Source organism: Theobroma umbraticum, unplaced genomic scaffold, assembly GCF_002168275.2.
Source record: "Theobroma umbraticum cultivar Fairchild unplaced genomic scaffold, ASM216827v3 scaffold_204.0, whole genome shotgun sequence".
Classification (NCBI taxonomy): domain Eukaryota; kingdom Viridiplantae; phylum Streptophyta; class Magnoliopsida; order Malvales; family Malvaceae; genus Theobroma; species Theobroma umbraticum.
The window spans coordinates 2,733,080-2,754,981 of record NW_018397267.1 but is presented as its reverse complement, the minus strand read 5'-3'; the positions used below and the strand labels follow the sequence as shown (position 1 = coordinate 2,754,981).

Here is a 21,902-nt window from a genome sequence, read left to right as displayed (position 1 = left end):
AACAGAACCATGCTGAGATGATGCCATCCTTGGCTCAGACTCAACCACTTTCGTTTAGAAAGTGTGAGCTCTAGGCAATGAAAATATAGGAGTGGATAATCTAGTAGCCAGCAGCGCTCAGCAGAAATCCTCATCGGTCAAAAATACCACCATCCTCATGCTTCTTTTTGGAAATGGAAGCAATTTATTGATCCAAAAGAAACAAGAACCAAAAAAAAGAACAGCTGCAAGGAGCCAACAAACTGTCTTCTTCCAATAACTTTTTCCATCAGATTCATCATTACCGTTCACATGGGATAACATGGATGATGGTTTGATTCAAAAGTTGAAATCAAGGTGACTGGAACCTAAATTAATTAATGATCAACCCTGATCTGTGTTTAAAAACACCACCAAATCGGACCACAAGCGTTTGTAATTTAACCTTGAATTAGCATGCCTTGTTTATTTTCGTGGTTTTTCTTAATAATTGTCACATTACCGACAAGTATCACGGGAGGGGGACTCCTGTGAGTGACACCCCTTGTCAGACTCTTGGCAAGAGACGTACTGACCAGGCTAAAGTAGAAAGTCTGCGTTGTAATTTGCGCATTCGTCATTGAATGGATGCTACAAGGGGCCCTCACTGGCACTGCCTTCTTATTCCAACCCAATTCACAGATCAATTTCTTATCGTTCATTCCATGGAGAAAGCAGAAACAACGATAATTGCTTGATTGATAATCTCTTTATTTGTTAGATGGGGAACTCCCTGTTGTGGAGAATCTTATGAGTGAGATTTATTCACCAGGTGAATTATTATTTTCAGCATATGGACTCTAACATCAAGGAATCCACTAATTAACAAGAAATCTAGAGTTTTAATGGAAAGTGGAATCAAGCTCTCAAGTACAGACGCATTTAGCTGCATTTAAAAAATCTAAATAGTGAGCTGCTTTTGTGGTTTAAAATTGGAGGAGCAAGGAGACCTTGAAGAATAGAAAGATCCCTGTATATCAATCATTTTGTTTCCTTTGTCCTTTTGACCACTGTCTGTCACTGTGTAATGCGCTTCTGTGCGGAATCCTCTCACATTCTTCCAACCCCACTACAGAAACTTTGAAAGTGCTTCTCTCCTTCCTCATTTTAGAAACAGAAAATAGATGCCAAAAGATTGTTGAGATTAGGCAAACGCCTAATGGCGTGGGCAGTACATCATCACAGTTATCATTGTTTTTTGTCACTATCAATTTCATCTCTATTTTTATTTCAAAAGATCATGGTAGTCTTGATCAGGTAGAGTGTTAATGAACCTGTGCTTTACAACTTTGTAAGTGTTACCAGAACTATATATATTATGCTTCATAAGAAACACTTTCTTGTGAAGATGGACATCCTATTAATAGAGCATTAACTAACGTATTCGTAGAATAATGCTATGTCTGTTGGAAAATGACATTTCTTAAGTAACTATTTTAATTCACCGGTTATGGATAATTTCGGTGTTCTCTTCAATCTTTCAAACCCAAGGAATAGGTCCCTTGAAGATTCCTATATATTCAGAACAGATATACCTCCACAGAAATCCTGAAGTCTGAAGCATGTAGAAAAAGCTACCACCAAATTCAGAAATGATCATTTACGTCCAAAGATTGCCTTCCGATTGCCCCAGTAGACTGGTAACCAACTTCACTGGTTAGGTGTGATAACTTTTAAAGGTAGGTCCTCCAATTCGGCAATGGCTGTCCCACCGGGCCTGCTGAGGTTTATTAAGCAGAATGTCGTTAAGCTCAGTGCCAGAACTCAACCGCCAAAGTGGTGGGCCTGTTGCGATGATGGCTGGGGCTTTTGAAAAGAAATCCGGATGGCGACGGCCTCTTTACAACAACAGCTACGCAACTCTATTTGCCCCCACAATTCCACCATTGCTGTTTCAAATTTTTCCTTTTTTCCTGTACAAGTTGTTGGACTTTTAATTAAAGTTCCACAACTTGCACTCCCTGGTTGGTTTTTGGAGTTCCATGTGCCCCTGGATAAATATTTACTCGATTTAACATTCATTTGTTTTGGCTTTGGAATCCATTCTGAATCTGGGTTTATTCTATAGGAAGTCCCCTGATCTCATCATGCCCCCCTCCATTCTTGTCTTCTCATGGTTATAGCTTTGTTTTCAATACAGCACACAATAGCCTTCTTGATGTTTCCTTGTTGGAGTTCGCCATACGGTCCCCGACTATGAAAGGGAAAAGGTTTTTTGTTAACGTGATTACCTTATCTGTGCCAAATTAATCAAATAAGTGTCAGCCTCTTCCACAGATTCGTTATAGATAAAGCAAAACGATTGCTTGCAAGTTTATGATTAGTTGCACTTGTCCATGATATATGGTGCCTGATCCATTATCTCCAATTTGTTATAACTTCACTTTCCTACGATTTTGTTGCCCGGAAACTTTATCTTTTAATTAAAAGTAGGTTCAGCCGATGTTTCATAATTGTTAAGATAATTATACAACTTATTTAATTAGAGTTATAATACACTACTATTATCTAGTTAGAGTTATACTACAATATTATTAATTAGCTAGAGTTGAATTAGACTATTATCTATTTAAGAGTTGTATTATAATGTTATTAATTAGATAATTAACAATAGTGTATTATAACTCTAATTAAATCATTTGTATACTTATCTTAACAATAATGGTACTAATCTTTACTCATAGACTCACAGTCCACTCATAAAAGATTCATCACCATTTACATTTATATAAATCTTTTCGTTTGGCTTGATCATGTTAATATTGAGAAAGATAAATGTCATCAATTCATATGAAAAATAGAGCTGATTTTACCAGTTAAATTTTATAGAGATAAAATATGAGATCCATCTATTGAAAAGTGTAAAACTCAAGCTAACAGTCAAGCATGTAGCCTTTGTTTCTCCTTTTTAGCTCTTCTTCTCGTGAAAGCAAAATACACTTGTAGATCTGAAATACAAGAATCAAAAAACAAATCTAACTTACCAACCTACATATATAATGCTTACTTTAGGTAGACATTTGCTTTGTAAGCAACTGAAAAATATAAAAAAAGAATATCATTGATATCCATCACGGGTTACATCAATTATTTTTGTATTATAATTTGTTTTGCATGTAAATTATATATACAACTAATTTCTTTACTCAAGAAAGTCAAGACAAGGGTTAAACCATGTGGGTTTTGATAGTAGTACACTATTAGCATATGCCCCGTGACATGCAGGCCAATGGAATGTAAAAGAATAGAAGAAGTTTATGCTATAAAATAATTAATATTTTGATTACCCCATGAAAACAAAGCTAAAAATTCAACCCCCACGATACGCTACACATTATACAATGATGAATCCCTCCAAGATCTCCCCCAAGTTATGTCAAAAAATAAAAATCGGTGTCCTCTAGCTTATTCCATGTGAACCCACCAAGCAGCCCTTCCCCTGGCTTTCCTTTCTCCTTCTCTCTCTCTGTCCCTCACTCTCACACTTGTATATAAGCGCCTGGTCTACAGACAAACTTTTTTTCATATCAGAGCTTGTTTCAGCTTTGAGCAATTTATCAGGGACACAAAATCCCAGATGGGTTTCAGGTGCAAAAGCCTGTTGTGTTTGTTTCTCTTAGTTTGGCTTGTGTTCTTGCAAGAAGCAAGTGCAGGGCAACATTACTACAATGTGACTAGATTTAGAGGTAGAAAGCAAGAGAGTGGATGCAATTTGTTTCAAGGGAAATGGGTCTTTGATCCTTCCTATCCATTCTATGACTCTTCAGGATGTCCCTTCGTAGATCCTGAATTCGACTGCCTTAAGTATGGCAGGCCAGACAAGCAGTATCTGAAGTACTCCTGGAAACCTGACGCCTGTGACTTGCCAAGGTACCCTTTTTTTCACTCTTTATTTTCTTTGACTATCAACTTCATGGCAAGCTCTTTCACTGTGAAAGACTGGTCTTTTGTTTTCTTTGGTGTAGATTTGATGGGGCGAGTTTTCTGGCAAAATGGAGGGGAAAGAAAATAATGTTTGTGGGTGACTCACTGAGTTTGAACATGTGGGAATCTCTGGCATGTATGATTCATGCGTCGGTACCCAACTCCAAGACCACATATGTGAGGAAGGACCCATTGTCTTTTGTTATCTTTGAGGTGAGTACTGAGTACTTGTTTTTGCCTTTTTGGTTTTCAAAAATCGACTCAATTTTTACTCACTGCACTGGATTGAATGTTTGTCCGCTTTCCATTATTCTATTCTTTCTATTATTCTCTATTGTTAAACCTTTCCAGAGAGTCTAGTTCCAACCCTCCTCCTCCTGCTTCCACGATTTGATTTCCTTCTTTTTAGCATGCTTCTCTCTGTTTCTCCTCCCAACAGTAGGAATTATTTTTTTACTCTCTGTGTGTCAGAATATAACCGGTCTACCAGGATTGGCGAATTAGTGGCCTGAAACAGATAAAGGTTATGACATTTTTCGTGCGAGCTTATTTTTGGGGGTTTTATTTCGCAGAAGTCGTGCATAAGATTTTGTTATGATATTAATGGTGTGGTAATTATTTGCCTTGGAATTAATCATGATATGTTGCTTGGAGTAATTTGTGGGGTATTGGCCAAAGCAATTCTTAGGCAATTGACTTTCCTAGATTTTAAAAAAAAAAAAACCATGTGATTTAGAATATTGTTACTAATCTGTGTCCCTATCATCTCCTTCTGATAATTAAATTTCACATATAGGTCTTATGACTGAACTATACTGTAATTTTGTCTTTCATTTTCTTTTCATGATGTTTATATGTTTAGGATTCTACGAGAGGCATACTACTTTCTTTGAAAGAATAAAAGCAAAATGATAAACCCATTAATTTTTTGGTATTTCTCTAGCTTAGACAGAGTGTTTCTGTTCGTGGTCCAGGCAAGCTTACCATCCATTTCTTTGTTTATTTGTTTGCTTGTCTTAGGAGATAGGGTCAAGAACAACAGGGAAAATGATCTCTCCTCTTTTGGGTTTTATTATATTCCATATTATTAATCATCTCTTCAAGACAAAATGGACTTTTTTCCATTTGAAAGTCAGTTGTCAGTCCAAATAATTGTAGTAGAAAATATAGAAAAAGAAAAACCCAAACTTTTGGCTTTCTCGATGAGAAAATGAGGGTTCAAAGACATTTACTTTAGTTGCATGATTAGTTTTAGAAGTTTTTTAAAACAAAGGAGGACTCATCCTCATCCATCACTGCTCACCACTGACAGCTGTTTTAAGCGACCTGCCAACCTTGTTTTGTTAGAAGTATTGTTTTCTGTAATTATTTAATCCCATTAGTAGCACATTGCTTGTCAGCTATACTTGTGGGAAAGGAAAGCAGCCGCACCAATTAATTATTCCATGTCCAATGAAAAAGAAAAAAAATTGAAGAAGCTAATGTAATAAACTGACATTTAGCAATTATGTTATGAGCGAAATTAATATATTCTTTCAAGTTGAGATTTGCCGGAAAACTAGTGTTAGTGAATAGCTTTTGTATCGATATGTTTCATTTTCCTTGGATGATTTAAAAATAATTCGTACTGTGCAGGATTATGCAGTGACTCTTTATTTGTATCGTACACCATACTTGGTGGATATAGTTCGAGAAAACGTTGGTGCAGTGCTCAATCTAGGCTCCATCAATGGTGGCAATGCATGGAAAGGGATGGACATGCTGGTCTTCAACAGCTGGCACTGGTGGACACATAAAGGAAAATCTCAAGCGTAGGACATTTGTTTTTCTCTTCCTTTTTCGTTCATTTCTCTTCATATAATGATGGGAACCCGACCTGATTATCATTTTGCTTAATGTAGATGGGATTATATTAGAGATGGGTCTGAATTATACAAAGATATGGACCGTTATGTTGCGTTCAACAAAGGGCTGACGACTTGGGCTAACTGGGTTGATAGCAACGTTGATCCTACCAAGACCAAGGTTTTCTTCCAGGGCATTTCTCCCACCCACTACGAGTGAGTTTAAAAGAACCTTTGAATCCTCCAAAGAATGCTCAAAACTAATTAAGATACCAGCTACTCTCAACCGCCTATTGCCCTACAACTAATCATAAATATTGATTCTGTTCAATTACATCAGGGGCAGAGAGTGGAACCAACCAAAAAAGAACTGTTATGGAGAACTAGAGCCACTTTCTGGCTCTTCGTACCCGGCAGGCGCTCCTCCAGCTGCTGCTATTTTGAACAAAATTTTGGTATCGATGAAAAAACCAGTTTATTTGCTTGACATTACAACACTCTCGCAACTGAGAAAGGATGCTCATCCCTCGACCTACAGTGGTGAGCATTCAGGCAATGACTGTAGTCATTGGTGTCTTCCTGGCTTGCCTGATACCTGGAACCAGCTTCTCTATGCAGCTCTAGTAATGTGAAGGTCCACATTGGGCAACAAAGAATTTACTTTAATTTTCTTCTTCACGCAATTGTGCACTCAAGATGGTGCAGAAAGTTTCTCATTCACTCCGGGTAGGAGGTAATGAAGGAGCAAAGATCAGTAAGTGATAAGAAGGGGGGAGGGGCGCAAATATCAATTGTAAAGTGATTGATTTTTTAAAACAAAAATAATTACTTTGAACTGGAAAAAACCTATGACAGATTTAAATCTTTGAAAAATCTTGACAGTTGGACAAGCACATCAAATTTCTGTCAAGTTTTGGAAAAATAAAGTTAGCTTTCCACCATGCTCTGTCTCCTTATCTGCATTACCTATGTCTCTATTACCTATGAACAACAGGCTCACAATTAAAAGCAGTTGAATTATTTGTGTTCTGCCCCCATATTAATTGGAAAAACAATAATCTCTGGCAATTTCATCTCTTTTAGGTGGGAAAAGAGGATAAAGACTCGAGAAAATTATGTTGAGCAGTAAATTATCATTGTCTGAATGAAACACTTTGTACAAAAAGAAGTCCACTTGTTTTTCTGGCAAAATTAGAGTGCTTGAAAAATCACCAATGTTAAAGTAACACGTCATACCGGATCAGGCAGCTAGATACAAAGACAGCAGTTATACAAATAATATCTGCCAAAAGTATCCCACCTTCCATATCCACCATAGGTGCCCGAAGGCTGAAGCCCACATGTTGGCAGGACTCAGGGAGGACTCCTGCAACATATACTAATCAAGGCCATTGAAATCAACTCATCTGAGGTCCAAATCTAATTTAATAAAATGCAGGAGATTTACTTTGATATGAATGGATGAGAAATTCATCTCTAGAATGACCATAAGTAGCCACATTACAAGATGATGCAACGAACAATAATTAAAATTAAAGCTTTTGATGAATAACAGATAGGCAAGACAACTATAGCATATTACTTTAACAAAGCCCTTGACAAACAAATTGGATCGGTTAAATCTACATTATGTAAAAACTTTCAAAAAAAAAAATCTACCTTATGTAAAGTACAGTTCATCAGCTATGGATTAATAACAGCAGATTTTCCATCGTAAGTGGGTAATAAGAAGTGAAGACTGAAAACTAACCTTAAAAGAAACTTTCAAGAAGGCAATGGGGATACAACTAGTAGCCAATATAAACTGCAGCATTGACTATGTAACAGTCATCATTCTTATCTCCCATTTCTTCTACAAGCACACCACTTGAGCATATTAGTCCTCCGTCCACAACTTCAACGTCCAAAATCTTTCCACTGTAAACAATGGGAAAAATGAAAACAAACAAACAAGAGACAGATAAGAGTTTTATAAATATTAATACACACACATAGGCACATGCAAGGTTTCTATATCAACAAGTAATGGGACAGATATATTTAGCAGAAGCACTAGCAAGGAGCTTGTAATTAATTCGTTTCATGTGCGCACTCTCATTTGGTTTCCCATCATTTGCCAAATATTAACTTTCAAACTCAACGAGGCAGAGTGATGCAACAAATAATAAGACACTTTACTGAAATAGAAGAAGAGCATTAAGCTGGACAAACAGAATAAATGCTTATTGAGAACTGATGGGTAATTTCAAGCTTGTGATAGAGGAAGAAGATCAATGGAAGAAAGGCATAGTTAAATAATAGTAGTTGTTACAAGATGAGAAAGGGTTTGGATACAGGTTAAATTTCTGATGGAGTAAGTCATACAATTTGGTCACTGAGCTCATGGGAAGAAGGGCTGTTGATTACTTAACTTCATGCTTGCATTATATTGGTCACAATTTGGTCATAATAGATTGCAATAGATTGATTTATACATTAAAAATTACAGATGCTCTAAATGTTAAATGCTATTAAACCAGTTAGCATCCACTTTAGGTTAACAAAAATATATGCTTAAACCAGAACAGGGGAATTTCTGAAGGCCAACTGTTAGGTTACAAAGATCTTTGTACCCCTTTCTTCGATTCTTTCTTAGTTTAAACAAAAAAAGATCACGGTTCCAAAAATAGAGGCGCCAACTTCGAGTAGTGGATACTCACTAAGGAAAAACAGACTTCACCCTCTCTATATCCAATGACTGCTGGAGAGAATGAGGAACTCCTAACTTGATCAGTAGTTTCATTTGCTCAAAAGAGACCCCAGGTATGGATCCTGCACGAGTTTTATATCATTATATCCAATGAAACAACATTCATAAGAGAGCAATATGCCCAAACTATTCATATCATTCAAGTCACAAACACGGAGAAGATCTTTATCAATAAGCTGACTTTAAGAAGTCAAAATTTTTTGGCCCTTGTTGGTCTCATGAGTTTAAAGAACACTGAAGAAAACAACACAAATCCAGAATCTTTCTAATCTTACTGCACCAAGACTGAACTGCAAATGCATAGACAGCAATTACATACCTCTCCTGAATGCAGGGATTGAATTAGAAGAAATTGCATCCCTGCAAGCCCTCGTTGCTGCTGATGTAATATCTTGCCTGTTTCCATACAACAATTCAGAAAATTAACAGAAATGAATCTGTTTTCATCAGATTAAACCAAACAGGCAAAACCAAAAAAGGTTTTTTTCTTTATTACATAAAGCGAACCCTGAAGAGCAAAGAAGACGAACCCATGTTGATCGTAACCAACACCCATCTCCACAAACAGAAGTTTCATGGCTGGGTTTGAGGTGTTGCTGGCAGTGCTTGTGCCTCCACTTTGCTCTGCTGCCATGGCTGCTGTAGCTCTGATTGGGCGTTGAAATCTAGGACGGGTAGGAGGCTGGATGATAGGGAAAAGTAGTGACTTTGATGAAAGTGAAGGGTATGTTTTGGGAGCGAAGGAGACAGATCCAGTGGAAGTAAAAGATGGCAACTTTGAAACCAAGCAGATGCTCATCTCCTCTTCCCCAACTCAACAGAACTTGGAGATTCGGGTAAATTCATCAAAAACTTCCCATTCATATTTACTTCTCTTATTTATCAAAGTTATTTTTTTGACATTGTGTGTGTGTTTTTTAAAGGTTAAAATTGGGGTTAATAAAGTTATTTTAATTAGTTGGAAAATCAATAATTGGCATGAAACTATTAATAAGAAAATCAATGAAAAAAATGGAAATCATAACTTGAACCCTGTTATGGAGTAATAGAAATTGAGTTTAATTCAAAGTAAGTTTGTTTTGAATTGTTTGATCTCATTTAATCAAAGTCCTAATTTGAGTTACTGTTTGCTAGGTGAGTTAAACAGTAAAATTTCATCTTTTTAAAAAATTTTACAAATGATACACATTTTACCAGACAGAACCATTTACCCAAAACTGGATATGTAGATGAACAGCTTAATCAAAGAAAGAAATTTCCAGGCTCATTAACTTCTCATCAGGATTTAGCTGTACACTCAAAATCAAGCCCAAAGCCTGTATTACTGTCAAATACTCAAATCCAAAAGCCCCTGTACCTCATCAAATACCCAGCTCAGCTACCTAGAGAATTTTACAACAGGCAGCCATCAAAGCATTCTCCAGGCTTGGGGGCCAAATCCCAAATATCAAAATCCAGGAATTATGGAGGACAGCAGTAAAACGCCAACATAAAGCATGCATGTCCTTTATGCATTTGTTGGTTAGTCAGTGTTCTTTTTCGTTTGGTTTTTTAAAGCTAACCAGGCGGGACAACTTAGGGGCCAGGGAGATTGCTGGTAGAATTCATATTAAAGAAGAATCATTATTCATTAATATGATCCCCAACTAACTCTAAATAATGACCATTTACTGGAGAGGGGCCCGTCTCCAATAACTAGACAGTCTTAATATTAAAAGGGAATTCATGTTTAGATTGCTCTTTAACTTTCAATTATACCTTTAGGTTTTACGCAATTTAAGATTCCCCCCTGAATGATTATCACTTTCACATGCTAAAACGCCGTGTTGAGCTCAAAGTTAAAATGGTTGGTGGTGCACCAAACCTTTTCAAGTTTCCACCAACAGCAATGTCGCTGGCACAGTCATAGGTCCCCTCTTTGCGTTAACATCGGCACATTCTGACGAATCTTGTCAAACTCTGATTACAAAATCTCTAGGCAACCAAGCTACGCTTAGAAACAAAACTACCCTATACACTTTATAAAGATTTTATAGTTATTTGGTTGCTTGTCATGTTTCGGTTGTCTTAGTCATAAAGATCTTTTTTGGTTGAAGCAGTACCATCCAAAAGCACTATAAATATAGTTCATTGAGAGAAGTATGACTCGAGAAGCCATGAACTATTTACAATACCGGCTGACTCAAGGCACAAGCACTAGCCAGTTTATGGGAAGCGGAAATTTCAGTTTCAATGGGGTTTCAAAGTAAGAGCTGGCATTACCGGTTTGCTGTAGAGTGAGACGAGGGACAGAAGAAAATTTTAATGGTAGTAGTTCCATTTCACATTAGTTATGCACTGGAATAAATTGAATGTGTGGATAAATAGCAGCTGGCATTGTATTCACAAACATGATTGTCCTTTTATCTTTACAACAAAAAAACTGGTAGCGGATTCTGGAGCTGAGTTTGCTACAGAGATTAGCAAGTAGTAGACCTGCAAATAAATTTTGGTTGTTGTTGGCTTTGGCATTGTACATGGCACGATCTGGCTTTGTCTCTCAGCTCTTGGAAAGCCCTCATCGTTTCAACATCAAACCCTCCAGCAAACTGTCAATAAACAAAAGGTGTTGAGAGAGTGTTGCCCTTCTCAATGCCAACAAAAGCAAACTTAATAGGAATTAATGAGAATGTTAACCTGGTGCACACGGAATGCAAATCTAACGCCTTGAACAATCAGCTCCTCTTCTTCAGGCCCACCACCAACTGCTTCGAGCTCCGCAGATACTCTTCTCATGTACTTCATTGCTAATTTCACTGATGCAAGCTTGATCTGCCATCATTTATTTGCATTATTAATGAGTTAACAAACACCAAAGGCTGCAATAAATGGAATGCAGGGACTAGCGAGTCTGTTAAAACACGCATCTCATTAACTTGCATTACTGCCACTACATAACAACTTGTTTGTGAAAGCAGACTAATAAAGAGGATGAATTTTATAGTAGCAATGGCTTTTAGATTAAGATCTCAATGAGTTCATAGAAGTTTCGTGTCTACTCGAGACACTATGCAAAGAAAGCATTGTCAACACCAACATTAGTCACTACTACAATATGCTGTGCATAATTGGTCTAGATTGAGATTCCGATTCTCTTCCTTTCCCATGAATCCCAAGTAAAACGTGGAAGCAAACAAGCAAATATGTTTAGAGATCTGGGAGTTCACAGGTAGGCAAGCACGCATGCGTGTGGAAAATGAGGAGTAAAATCTAACGTTCCTTTTGTCGCCTAGCAAACACTAGTTAGAATATAATAATAAACATAGAAAACAGTATCAAATCAATACATATTTGCCCTTCCAAGATCTGAAAGCAAGATTAACTAAATAGACCACCTAAATCTATCACCAAATTGACTAATGGAATTTTAAGAACGATGGGTGCTTTCTATCATGGCAATTAAGAAATAAGCAAAAGATCATAGTCTTACCAAATTTACATTCTTTACTAATAAATTATGTGTAAATTTTTTGTATAAAACAAGTTGGTTGAATAAATTAGATTACCTGGCTTACAATTCCAGTTTCAAGCATCCAATCCGTAGGAATTTGAAATCCTTTGTATCTCTTTGTAGCAGATTCTCTCATTCGTGAGAGATTGTAAACACCATGCTCCAGCCTGCCGTTATCATATTAATAGCAGAATCAGAGCAAACCAATAAGAAGCAAGTAATAAAGAAAGAGTTTACAGATAAAACAAGGACTATATACTTTTCAAGTAGAGCTTGCATCTTTTTGAGAGCAGGACCACAGGGTTGCCGGGCATCATCACGAAACAATGAAGCCTCGGATTCAAGTTTCTTGAGATCACAATACCCAAATGCCGCCTCGCGCAATGCATCCGCCTTCTGCTCTGGCCAATCGAAATGTTTCAACACTGCTCTTTCATCCACCTAAATGAAGAACAAAAAAATTAATCATCGAAAAAAAAATCCTCGGAAAAAAAAAAACGGGTGAGGACCAAATGGAAAACAAAGAAAAGAAATGTACCAAGTAAGAGAGCTCATCATCTAGCCATTTAACAAAAGGCACAACATCCTCTATATCTGTAAATGCAGCATTCTCCACTTCATTGATCAAGAATCTTATGAAGTCTCCTTGTGTTTCTACATCTGTCTTTATCTGGATCAATCACAAAAGACCACATTAACTTCCAGAAACCCAACATAAGTACATAACAAAGCTTAAACAATTAACATTAATCAAACTGAAGTTACAATAATCTTGCAGTTATTAGTTACTTAGTAGATTCCGGTTCTTACTGGACTCGGAGCTAAGGACAAAGGTGCCAAATTTGTACAATATTATTTGAAATTCAAACTAGTTGGGCCTGAAATTTAAATTCCAAAAATTATTCTGTGAAATTTGCCACTTATATTTATTAAAATTACACTCTCCATTTTTTTTATTTTTAAATATTTCTATATACTTTTCTAAAGTTCCTTCATCGAATCTAAATGCTGTCTTATCTAGCAAGAAATAAATCAAATATAACAAGGCAATAAATTCACGGAGGACCAGTCACTTGTCACTGACACAAAAACCACACTGTCCACAGTGGCATTATCGTAAATAATTATAACCGGAAACCGAAACTCACCGCGAGCAAATGAGTTGACCGATTCTCAATCTCTCCAATCATATCCCTCGCGTTAGCGGTTGCCGGTAAAACCTCCGGCACGCTACAGCCACCTGCCTCTCTTTTCGAATCCCTCCGCATTAGCGAGTGATAAAACTCTACGACCTCTGGAACTCTCCTCACTTTCGCCGCAATCGCCCTCATCCCCTTCGGAGGCGGAGGAGGAGGTGGCGGCGCAGTAGCTTTTATCGGAGGTGGTGGCGGAGGAGGAGGTGCAACTTGCTTCACTGCTGCTGTTGCCGGAGGTGGCGGCGGCGGTGGTGGAGGAGGAATTTGCTTCTCTGTAGAATCAGTGGAGCTATTAGATGACGTCGATGATGATGGTGATGATGATGAAGGTCTCGGCGGTGGTTTTGGGACCCTAGGAACACGAGATCTGATATTAACAAGAGTCGACTCACCGAGTTCCTCCGAGTTACACCTCGAGTGTCTCGGTCTCTCAGTCTCGAGTTCCTCTCTTTTAAACTCCAAGCTCTCGACTTTCTCATTATTCAAAGTACTAACAACAACGGCGTCCGTACATTTACTATTATTTCTCTTCAAATTCTTAATCAAATTTGACTTCACGCTAACTTCCACTAACCCCTGATATCTCTGCGAAGAAGAAAGTAAATCGTCGCTTTCCGACGTAATCTCCGCTTTACTGTTACGATCAGAATAAGACGACACCGTTTTCTTTAGCTCCGCTATTTCTTCCTCCATTTCTCTAACTTTTTTCTCGCTCTCTTTCCTCTCTTCTTCAATCTTTTCCTTCATTTCCTCTACCTCTGTTTTCAACGTCTCGTTTTCGTTTCTCAAATTCTCAATCTCTTTCGAAGCTCGTTCCAGCTCCGCATTTATAGCTACGATCTCGTTTTCCAGCACAGGAACAATGGCAACCGATTCTTTTAAAAGCTTGTGCTCGAGAAGCTCTGTCTTCAGCCTGGACTCTCGCTCTCTCAACTCTTCAACCAATCGGAGGAGTTCGGTGACGTCAGGCGGACGAGGCTGGACTTGAGCTGAGGATCGTGGGAAGTAAACGCCAAAAGAACGTGAGAAGACGGCTTTCTGGGAAGTGTTGTTCTTGTTACCCGAGCTCGGAGATGGCAATGGTGGTTTAGGGGGAGTTTCGTGCTTCGGGTTTGCAGGTGATTTTTGCAAACCCATTGCCAATCTCACCTTACCAGCCACCATGATAAGCTGAGTTTCTGCTTTCTCTTACTATCTCTGGTTTCGTTTTAGGGTCCTCTAATTTGTGATCTGCAAGAAGGAAAGGGATACAAAAAACCGTCCTTGTCTGTTTGGTTTTCAGACAGTGAGGTCTCAAACTTGGGAGTTTGTGAAAATTTGAGTAGTAGAAAGGAAAAAAATAAAGAAAAGAAAAGAAAAGAAACGTTAAAAAGCTAGATACTCGAGAGTATTAAGAGAGGGAACCAAGTCCAAACCAAAGAGGCAAAAATTAAAGGCACAAATATCGAGGAACGGTCTTCTGTCCCGCAGCCGGTTTGAAAAAACAAATAAATTAAAAATAAAAAAACAAAAAGATATTTTAAAAAATAACTTTTAATATCAGATGTTTTTAAATATATGTTTTTATAATTTTAATTATTTTTAATTAAATTGAATAAAATATTTTTATTAAAAAATTTTATATCAAATGTACATAATATTAAATACTATGTATATAATGTTACACATTATTAATAAAAATATTTTACACATTATATATTAAATCTCTTTCTATCAAAACGCATCATACGTATGATATTACACGTCATGTTAAAAAATAATATTATTATATATTATAAATAAAAATATATTACGTATTATATACAAAAACATATTACATGTTATAATTTAAAAACATTAATACACTTTATGTTGTAAAAAAATATTATTATTACACGTCATATATAAAAACATGTTACACTAATGTTGAAATAATATTATTAGTACACGTCATATTTAAAAAAAATTCTATTACACTTTCACGTCCGATATATTATTATTACTTACGAACTGAAACTTTAAATCTTTTCAACTCTTTTTAATTTTTTTTTAGATTTGACATTGATTAAAATATTTTCAACATATTTTCATAAATCAAAAATAATTTTTCTTTTCTAAAATAATTATTTTAACTGAAAAATCAAAAAAAAAATTCTTTGAAACTCTAAGTTCATAAATTTTAAATTTTTAAGTTTATTAGTATTTAGACTCCGAATTGATTCAATTAAAAACTATTTCAAACGTCTGTAATAATTTGTATTATTTTAGTTTCATTTAAAACACCTAAAAGTCAAATTCTCTAAATAACTACTCACGTCAAATATATTAAAATTATCGTTCAACGTTTTAAAAGTATAGGAGAGAGAAATAGAAAACACAATAGATGAATATTGAAGAGATAAATTAATAAAATTAAAGAGAGTTTGGTAGTTAGAGAAAAATTGAAATCAAAGATAAAAATAGAGAAGAATTGTGATAAATAATTTTAAAAATATTTTTATCAAATTATGATCAAATATAATTAAAAATAATTAATTTCATTTTGATAATTATTTTTAAAATTAAATTATAAAAATGATATTTTTATAATTTTTTTAAAAGAGGAATTCAATTTTTTATATTATTTAATACATGAAAATATAAAAAAAAAGTTCATACTCGCGATTAGAGCATGACAAATGTAACCTCCTAAAATTGTCCGTATCTAAATAGAGTGTTTGTTCTTTTTTTTCTGCTTTTACTTGTAATTTTTTAGTGGTTTTGATTTGAAAGTGAAACTCAGTGGAAGCTGATTCCACTCGCAGTTTGACGAGCGTGGGTGTCATACTAGATGCTTATACACGTTATTGATGGGAGCGTGAGAAGCGCGTGGTTGTTTTGGGGTGTAATGAATTAAACGTGGCGTTTCGTCAAGTGGATGATGAGCATAATCAAATTGACAAAGAAAGAGTGCCAAAATTTGGAAACTAGACAGCTCTTTCTAACGGTCGGCTTAATTGAACCCTCACATCTATTTTCTCACCATTTTCTCGCCTAAAGACAAAAACTTATCTTGAACTCGATTTACGTCGATTTTATTTTTTTAATTTTTATATTAATAAAAAATTAAATAAATTTTAATATCACTTATTATGTATTTATATTTTTAATTCAATATACATATTTAATAAAAAAAATCTTTACTTATGAAATTTAAAATTTATTTTATTTTTTATTAACGTGATTTCAGAGACAAAAAAGATAATATTAGTACTATTAAAAGATGTGAAACTTTGAACCTCGTTTATATTAATTTCACATTAAGAAAAAAAACTGTGATGGAAGGAAAAGGCAAGAGGATTGGGCTTAATCAGCTCTATAGGTTGCTAGACAGGGACATGTGCTTATGACTTTATGACACACTATGATCTTGAGTAAGAGTTAGTCAAAGCAAGTAGGTCTATCTTTTGCCAAATTATGTAGTTACGATCATTTTAATGAAAAGCTTTGGATAAAGGGCATTTCGCGGTCTGCGCCATGACAAAGATGGTACCATATGAATTATTCTTAAATGCACGTTTATGAGCAGGGATTAGTGATCCATATATACGTGAAAATCAAGCTTAAGGAAACATTAATCTCGTCCTCGATTGACCTTTCTTCATGGTTCCTCCACCCATCAAAAATTGACATGTTATTTATTTCGTTTAATTAAAGTCATTGTTTGTTGTTTTTAGGGGCAATGTTGTTAGGTTTCCTTTACTCTCTCGATCTCTCTCTTCTTTATTTTCAGAGTATTTACTAATTTCGGGTGCACTCTAATTAACGGAAATTGCATGAAAATTTGACTAACATAATTAAACATACTAATTCGTTCTTGAGAGTAATAGGCAAATTAACGTAACTAAACTAATAGAGAGGGGTTGATCAATTACTTCAATCAAAGCCGGGTTTACTTGTAATATGGAGGATAGGCCTTAATTCTAGCAAAGACCAGAGAGATGAAACCTACGAAAATTTTCATATATATATATGAACATGTTAAGGTCCGCAAACATTATGACAAACATCAAAAGGGAAAAAGGTGGCCATGATGAAGTAAATGAATTTGGGGACCATTAATGATGTGAATTTAATTACAGATTATATTTCTTAAAGAGCGAACATATCCAATGTATGTTAAATCAAATGTTGTTTTCGAACATAAAAATCAAGGCTAAACGGTCAGTGAAAGCGATCCAAAGTTGGGGATTTCTCCTTATTGGTGTTTCCAGAAATAATTTATGCTACAAAAATATATTTATAAATTCTAATACTACAATTTTCTTCAGGTTCACTCTGACCTCTTTTTCAACTAGAGGTTTGCTTTTTAGGTGTGGAAGTTACAAAGATTTGTCTCCTTCACTAAAACGAGACGTGGATGATTACTGAGAATTGGAATTACATGGCTGACACATCGCTTTCAATGGAAAATGCTGATGGGCGATGCTTATATATATAGTGGCCATTAACAGATCAATCTGATCTGTCTGATGAGATTTTGCGTTTGCGTCTGCTACGATAATCAAAACCGGCAAAGAGGAGCCTTGTTGGCTGTGATCGATGGGCGGCTGCATGCTTAGGGATGCTTCTGACGGTGACCTGAGACGAAACGCTTTTGACACCTTCTCTTTGCTAAGCTCTTTTGCATTCAATTTGTTTAGGGCATAGTCTGGGAACTGACCTGATCGATCACCAGGTCATGAATACGTCTTAAAGGCGTATGTTTAATTGGGTACACATTCCACAGAGACATAACATACATAAAATTTACATACAGCCGCATATATACAGCATGTAATATATATATATATATATATATAGCAAACAGAAATATCACTGTAACTTGTTCTTCAGGGAAAGAAAAATACTGACCAATTCTATGCACCAATTAAGGCACGAACATCTTTTGTTAAGTATTCACGAGGAGCCCAAAAGGGTTTATTTATAGCTATGTAGCACATGACTTTTGCTAGCTGGATTCAATTAATTAAATGGACGTACATTTAAATGTGGATAGAGTACTGAATAAATGTTGATAGGGTTTTTGTTCAATCTGAAATTTTCTTATTGTGATTATTTATTATCTGTATATAAGACCAAGTTTTATAAAAAATAAAAAGGCAAGATTAATTCAGAATGTATGGGGTGTATGTGTGTATATACATACACACGTCTTTTTTTTTTCTAAATTCTCTACCAATAGAGCTTGAGATCTATTTTTTTTAATTGTATACTTAGCTTGTCTTTAAATTGTGTAGTCTTGGTTACCTGAGATTGAGAAGCAATTAGTATTAAAAGGGCTAAGGTATTTGTTAATTGCTAGAGAGTTCAACACCTTCAAATCGACAAAACAATCATGGCATCCTAATTAACTCTGACTTGGATTTTGTTTATGGCAGTGCAGAAGCTGGCTGACAATCACCTACCTGTTGCTTAGCTAGCATATATATATATACACTCTCCACTAGGTAGATCCAACAGCTCTTAGTGATAGTTATCGTGATTACTTCCCTCTCCCAAGTTGGTAAAACTTTGTAATCACCCTCACGCTCTAGGCCGAGAAGTCACCACGTAAAATTAATACACTAGAATCATAATAAAAGAATTCATCGTTATTTGTTGCGAGGAGGTGGTGAAACATAACAAATGGAGTGAAATTAATGTGAGGAGCGACCGATATCTAGGAAAGCATGAAAGGAATGTAACAAGATGCTGAAATGAAATGAGTAAATGAATGGTGGTCCTAATTTTGGGAGCCTTTTCCCCTCAAATCATAGGATAGTTTGCTTCGTGCAAAGGCCGGTTTCACATGCAGAGGCCAACGAAGCATGAATTAATGTACATCCTTCCCATGGGGCTCCCCTCGACCTGTTAACATGCGCATTTGTCTCCAAAAATGGATTAGGGTTTTCGGTTTGCCCTTTTGGGTTGCCTAGAGGGGCCAACTTGTCACATGCTATGAGCCTACGATTAAGACATCAACCTTTCCGGAAGGATATATGTATATAATTCAATATTGCCCACTTTGAGCTATTTAGAAATATTCGGATTGAAATTATAGTTCAAATATTTTTGTTTTTATTCTCTTTTTTAATAGTTTGATAGGACTAACTAAGATTCAGCTTAAAATTATTTAGTAGCTAGTAATATAAAGGTAGGAAATAAATAATCACGTGACAATATAAAGTTGGGAAACCCTACATGATCTTGGCCTCAAACCTTTTCCCTGGGTGCAACGCCTAATTTCCTACCTTTTCCACTGTTCATTGGATTGTTAACTCAGATATAAATTCTTAATAAATTGCCTTTTTGGCTCTAAAAAATTTTTTAGATGATTAATTACTTGGCAGAATTCAAATCATAAAGTATTTGAAATCACTCTCTATACTAAATTTACAATAAAAATAAAATATGCATGTATATGCCAGGCGCCTAGTAATTATACTATCCAAGCACAATTTTCCAACACTTGTGTCGGTTTTTTTTTTTTCCTCCTTTCTGGTTGCAAAGCAGAAACCCCTCTCCCGCAGAGAAACAAAATTTGTCCCCGAAATTCACAATCATGGAGTTCAATCTTCCAATCATGGCCATAAAGACCTTTCATGAGAAGAACAGTGCTTGAAGCTTGAAGAGAGAATTCATTCCACACCTGAAGAGCGCAGCTACCGGACATTACATAAGGCTAATTTACTTTTTATCGAATCTAGGGAAGCTTGTCCGCATGTTGATGTGTCTCATTGCCAAGGACATCCAGTTCATGCGGCAATGCCTTAAAATTCAATAACCGATCCAAAAGGCCCCGCGAGTTGTCCGAGAAGGACATAGTGCCTCCGGCCCCGCTGTAATGCATTTTGCATAGGTCACGATCATGCTGGCATATTTTAGGTCTTAGCCTCTTAGAACCCTATATACATAGTCTGGCTACTTCCCCATGCCCATGTTCCCAATCCCTTCCCCTGCGGTGTCCATTCTCACCAATAGAAGTAATTTCATCTATATTCTCCATGAAATATCCTGATGGTTAAAGGTTTACTATTGCTTTTGAGAAGAAATGGTAAGATGCACAAGATTTTGGAGAAGTATTGGTTGTGTGTCTGTGTATATATATATATGATGCAATGTTAAAAAGAATATATATGGATATAACAGTTAAAGAAAAAGGTGAAAACGAACTTCATTCATATAAATTTTTTAATCAAAACACGACATTATAACTTAATCATTATCGAAATATCATAGCATATATAACTTAATGTTTAATGACATGATAACTTAATCGCAACGACCAACTCATGGTTTAAAGTTCTCCTTTTTGATGGATCATTTAGTAGCCTATGGTTAAAGTTGTCTAGTAGTGGAGCAGTCAATCTAGGCTTGCAAGCCAGCTCTATATTTATGTGCCAAGTCTAAAAGATATTTTCCGAATCCGAGTTCAGTCAATAATGGAAGTAGAGCAGGCTTAGGCTTGCTTCCAGGGTCCAGTTCTGAATTAGGCGTCCCCAAGCCCATCCTTAAACATTTAAGAAAATGAAAAATCATTCACAATCTATGATCTTAATTTGGCCATTTAATAAATGGTTTTTTTTTTCTTGGAAGAACGAGTGATTTCCCTTCCAAAGAAAAGAATACAATGACTTGTCAGGGTAATAGAAAGAAGTGAAGCAAAAAGTCAAAATGCCTGGCTAGCAGCAGACACCCAACAAAACGCTTGTGACTAAGAATAAATCTAAGCCAAGCCATAAATCTAATACACCTGCCTGGGGTCTGTGTGTGATGGGCTGGCTCTGTGTAATGTTTGGAATTGCCTCCTGTTCTAGTGAATTAGTTAGACAGGAAACAGGCTACCGGTTATGTGTCCAATCTTGCTTTTTGGGTTTTCCCAACTTTTGTTTTTGTGCTCGTATTCGGCGAATGCTGACTTTGTAAATGAGATAGGTGGATTTTTACTTGAGGCGGGGGATCTACTGGAGGTTTTTTGTTTCCAGTTTGTTGTAAAGGGGATCTAATCTTATTCAGGTCTGGTTTGGATGAACAAAGGATTTCCCCTTTCTGACTCAATGTACTATTCATATAATTTTCCAAAAAAAAAAATTACCACTTAGAACAAGTTAACTGGTCTTGCAGCTGAAACTACAAAATGTTTGCAAACCAATTACTTGCAATCTAAAAAAATGGTGTCATAGTTCGCAGAAGGCAACTTCCTTTTGACAGGTTGAAGAGGAGCTAGTGTTTCTGTCAAGCCATACATGCAAATGGATGCATTCAGGGCCAAAGTCTGAAAGATATAAAATGGAGGAGCACTTTCTGTTTTAGACTTTTATCCAGCTAAAATTATCACCCCCGATTCCCAATCTAGTTCATTGCCTGCTCAATTTTTTCAAGGCATGACGATAGGCTTGAGAAAAGGCTCGGATTCCATATGTGGGACTAAACCAGGGAAGTTGTGAGCTTTTCAAAACCGTCTCTGCAGTAACAGAAAGTTGATTCAATCAGGGCAGAAAGCTCTGCCAAATTTTTTTCACGGGTCATGAGTCACAGTTCACGAGTCAGTCCTCACACAACAAATGGTGCGAAAATGGCTTGTCTGCTCAGTCTGCACTGATCTGTACTCTGTATTCAATCTTTATATATATTGTGCTCCACTTTTTCTTTGTATGGAAACCAGCATTATCATTGAATCG

The 21,902-nt window shown here is 36.1% G+C and overlaps 3 protein-coding genes across 4 annotated transcripts; 1 reads left to right on the top strand and 2 right to left on the bottom strand.

Moving 5' to 3' along the window:
* Nucleotides 1-3,364: 3,364 nt before the first annotated feature.
* Nucleotides 3,365-6,823, top strand: TBL38 (TRICHOME BIREFRINGENCE-LIKE 38). Its single transcript, XM_021438231.1, has 5 exons — nt 3,365-3,888; nt 3,984-4,155; nt 5,578-5,753; nt 5,844-6,002; nt 6,127-6,823. The coding sequence occupies exons 1-5, from the start codon at nt 3,596-3,598 to the stop codon at nt 6,416-6,418; spliced, it is 1,092 nt and encodes a 363-aa protein (XP_021293906.1). The 5' UTR covers nt 3,365-3,595; the 3' UTR covers nt 6,419-6,823.
* Nucleotides 6,824-6,904: 81 nt separating this feature from the next.
* LOC110423836 (50S ribosomal protein L34) lies at nt 6,905-9,450 on the bottom strand. 2 transcript variants are annotated; one of them, XM_021438233.2, is made up of 5 exons: nt 9,066-9,450; nt 8,855-8,931; nt 8,486-8,597; nt 7,537-7,703; nt 6,905-7,164 (listed from the first exon to the last, which is right to left on the bottom strand). In XM_021438233.2, the coding sequence occupies exons 1-4, from the start codon at nt 9,332-9,334 to the stop codon at nt 7,574-7,576; spliced, it is 588 nt and encodes a 195-aa protein (XP_021293908.1). In that variant the 5' UTR covers nt 9,335-9,450; the 3' UTR covers nt 6,905-7,164; nt 7,537-7,573. The 2 variants fall into 2 exon arrangements, with proteins under 2 accessions (XP_021293908.1, XP_021293909.1); XM_021438234.2 differs by having other exon boundaries at nt 6,907-7,152; nt 9,066-9,449.
* Nucleotides 9,451-10,834: 1,384 nt separating this feature from the next.
* Nucleotides 10,835-14,582, bottom strand: LOC110424097 (Tetratricopeptide repeat (TPR)-like superfamily protein). Its single transcript, XM_021438598.2, has 6 exons — nt 13,174-14,582; nt 12,564-12,695; nt 12,285-12,466; nt 12,081-12,192; nt 11,212-11,346; nt 10,835-11,123 (listed from the first exon to the last, which is right to left on the bottom strand). Exons 1-6 carry the CDS (start codon nt 14,383-14,385, stop codon nt 10,995-10,997), a joined length of 1,902 nt encoding a protein of 633 aa, XP_021294273.1. The 5' UTR covers nt 14,386-14,582; the 3' UTR covers nt 10,835-10,994.
* Between the last annotated feature and the right edge of the window lie 7,320 nt (nt 14,583-21,902).